Below are 3,360 nucleotides of genomic sequence, written 5' to 3' on the forward strand. Positions count from 1 at the left end.
TTGATTCGCGAGCCAAAATTTGAGGCACGGGTAAAATGATCGAACTTTTTTTGGGGTCCGAGCTTGCTCGGCAAAAAAAAAAAATTAGGCTCGATCCGAGCCTTTGGTTCAAGCCTTTCTGAGCCAAATCGGGCCGAGCTGAGTAAGCTCGAAGAAGAAAGTCTCATTTACTACTAGAAATTAAAAACCAAGATCATTTACTACTAGAAATTAAAAACCAAGATCCCTAGGAAATGAATGGTTCAGTATTTCATTTGGTATGGAATAGAATGGCTTTAATTTAACTAGTACATATCGCAAGGTATATAGAAACCCAATGGCTATGGCTCATCCTAGTTCGAGATATAGCAACACGCAGATTATGAAGGTCTTTGTATGGAAGTGTGTTTATACTAGGGATGTCAATGAGTCAAATCGATTGGCAAGTCAAGATTCGAGGCACGGGTAAAATGATCGAACTTTTTTTGGGGTCCGAGCTTGCTCGGCAAAAAAAATTAGGCTCGATCCGAGCTTTTGGTTCAAGCCTTTCTGAGCCAAATCGGGCCGGGCCGAGTAAGCTCGATTTTTGTTTTGGATTTTTGTTTTTTTAATATGAAAAATGCAGCCCCTACTACCTTTTTTAAAGACAAGTGTTGCCATATTGGCAACAGGTTGCTGCCTTTAAATTATTATTTTTTTTGAATTTTTTTAACTAATGAGCTTGAGCTGGCGAATCATATGGGTTGGCTCGGGCTTTACCCGGCACACAAAAATGGGGCTCAGCCCGAGCCTAGGCTCAATTCTCCCAAGCCTAGAGTTGGGCAAGCTCGAGCATTTTTAGAGCCAAGTCACGAGCGGCCCGAGTCGACGAGTCCAATTGTCATTCCTAGTTAATACTTATGTTAGTTTGGTTCAGATAAAAATTAGATTTTTAGTAAATTTGATTAAAGTTGATGGAATATGTGATTGAAAAGTTTGTTCCTTGAAATGTGTGTTAAAATTAATTGTGAATTTTTACTTAAAGTTTAATCAACTTTTTTGGTTGAACCAAACACGGATCTAATAAAATGGTGATAGAAAAAGTGTACAAAACAATGGTTGGAGAAATGATTGTGGATTTAAAAAAGAGGGGGTGAGAGTGATTGATTTAGAAACAAAGTCACATGAAGAGTTACAATAGGACTGAACTCCTTTCGCATTAGAATCTTATCTTGACATGCTTGAGTTTGACGTAGAAATTTCTATAGTAATACTCGTTGATGGCTCGTAGGAGCAAGTGATCTATTAACTTCTTGCCCTTATTTGACGGGATTAAATCAGATTTTTAGTATATTTTAACAAAACTTAATAAAATGTGTAGTTGAATATTGCGAATTTCATGAAATATGCGATTAAAATTAAATTTTGATTTTGATTTTGATTTTAATTTTGATTAAAATCTTAATTATAATCCATTGACTTGTTTACTTAAGGTACCTATTAACACCTCTCAAATATGGACTTACAAAGTAACCAGAAATTCGTTTTGTAATTTATGTTAGGGTCCATCTCAATGACAAGAGGACTGAAAGTTCATAATCAATTTAAACTTGTACACAAATTGCATGCCAGTTTGTCCCCATTAATTTTCATTCAATTTCATTTTACTTTTCTTTCTCCTATTTTCAACCACACAATCTTCCATAAAATAATATTATACGTAAATCGAAAATTTTTCATTATTTTTCAACCACTTATTTTTCATAAAAAAAAAATATTATTTCACCCATTTTCATTTCCACAAAATGTGGGCCAAACGGGGGCTATTGCGTACTACACAAGTAATTCAACAGTCCATCACAAATTAAATTTTAGTGACTTTGATTCTTTAACCTAAGTTTTTGAACTTTTCAGATTTGACGAGCATCTAAATAACTAGTGAATCATGAAACTATTTTTTCGAAAATCGAAGTCCCTAATTAATACATGAACAATATCATACTTCTTGTTTAATTCCGTACTAATAAGAAATAGAATATGACAAATAGATAATATATAAATTTCCAAAAATTATTTCATATTTGCAAATTCGTAGGACATAATACAAGTTAAGACTTACAACGTGGAATCATCACTACGATGCAAAATCAAACCTATTCTAACTTTAAATATATAAACCCAATTTAACTCGTCTGCTTCAAGTGAACGTCCTAAAAAAATCCTTCATAAAAACAAAAATTAATTAAAAAATACAGAAGCAAAAGCAGCTTCATGTATATCCTCATCTAAGCATTGAGGTAAGAGACTCAAAAGCATCTTCTTCACAAGGAATGGTAAGTCCCATGTCATGATAAAACCCGAATTCTTCTTCTGCACGTTGGAGAAGAATTTGAAATTCAGGTCTTGTCAAGAACGATATGGGAACGATATATCTAGTTCTGTTGTGTCCAACGTACACTGCAAAGTGACCTTTTGGCACGTCGAGAGGAAGCCCTTCTTCGTCGTACCCTTGTTTCTTCCCCAAGCTCGAGCACCGCTTTACGATCTGTTTTAGAACTGTTGTTTGTGACAGCTTGCTTGATTTTCTGATAGCCATTTTTGGAGAAGAAAACTGAGAAAAAATAAATGGACGATCAAAGTTTTTTTGATTTACAGTAAAAGAAAGTGAGTATTGAAGGATGTGGTGAGAATGAATGGGGGTTCGAAAGGGGTATATAAAGTGGAAATTTAGGGGGTGGGGTGGGAGGTGGGGTTGGTGAAACAATGGCATGTGGCCTCTGGGGGTCAAAGAATAGGGCACAAGTGTTATTGAGAAGTTTATTTAGGGCAAAAACATAGTGGGAGCCATAGCCATTGGGTTTACAAACTCTCGTTACCTTTCATTTGAACAGCATGGTTCCTTTAGAAGTCAAAAATAATTTTTTTATTTTTCTTGATATGATTTGTTTTCTTTTTGTTTTAATATAGAACTCCAATTTTGTAATTTAGACGTTTTTGTTAAGAAGACTTGAGTAGGTAAGAAAGTGAAAAATAACTCTCTAAAAGAATTTTTCCAAAGTTAGATTAATAAGGTTTTGAATGTACATCAAGACACCTAAATTAAGGAAAAAAGTATATTAAGCGGGACTTCGATTAAACTCGACGGTGGATCAATTGGTTGAGAAGTCAATTCGATCCCAAGTGTCAAGTGGTCGAGTAGAGGTATCATTTTTGTAGAAACGAAATTTAATGGGTGTAAAATGGACAATTTTGGAAGAAAAAATCATAGGAGGATATTTTTTGGTTTGACATCTTTGATCATAGGGATCAATTTCTAGTCGCGTAGCTTCATAATAATTCCGTAAAGCTTCCGAATGAGTTGTGGTTAGTGGTGAAATGTCACTCGAACGCAGAGCTTAAAAA

At 34.7% G+C, this 3,360-nt stretch overlaps 1 protein-coding gene across 1 annotated transcript; it reads right to left on the bottom strand.

Annotated features, from left to right (window-relative positions):
• Positions 1 to 2,016: 2,016 nt before the first annotated feature.
• On the bottom strand, positions 2,017 to 2,656 carry LOC111394934 (auxin-responsive protein SAUR50-like). Its single transcript, XM_023020979.1, has one exon. The coding sequence runs from the start codon at positions 2,552 to 2,554 to the stop codon at positions 2,240 to 2,242; it is 315 nt and encodes a 104-aa protein (XP_022876747.1). The 5' UTR covers positions 2,555 to 2,656; the 3' UTR covers positions 2,017 to 2,239.
• Positions 2,657 to 3,360: the final 704 nt, after the last annotated feature.

This window comes from Olea europaea, chromosome 5 (assembly GCF_002742605.1).
Source record: "Olea europaea var. sylvestris chromosome 5, O_europaea_v1, whole genome shotgun sequence".
NCBI lineage: Eukaryota > Viridiplantae > Streptophyta > Magnoliopsida > Lamiales > Oleaceae > Olea > Olea europaea.

Coding starts and splice junctions, on each gene's coding strand:
- LOC111394934 (XM_023020979.1), bottom strand. CDS start 2,554: ATGGCTATCAGAAAATCAAGCAAGCTGTCACAAACAACAGTTCTAAAA.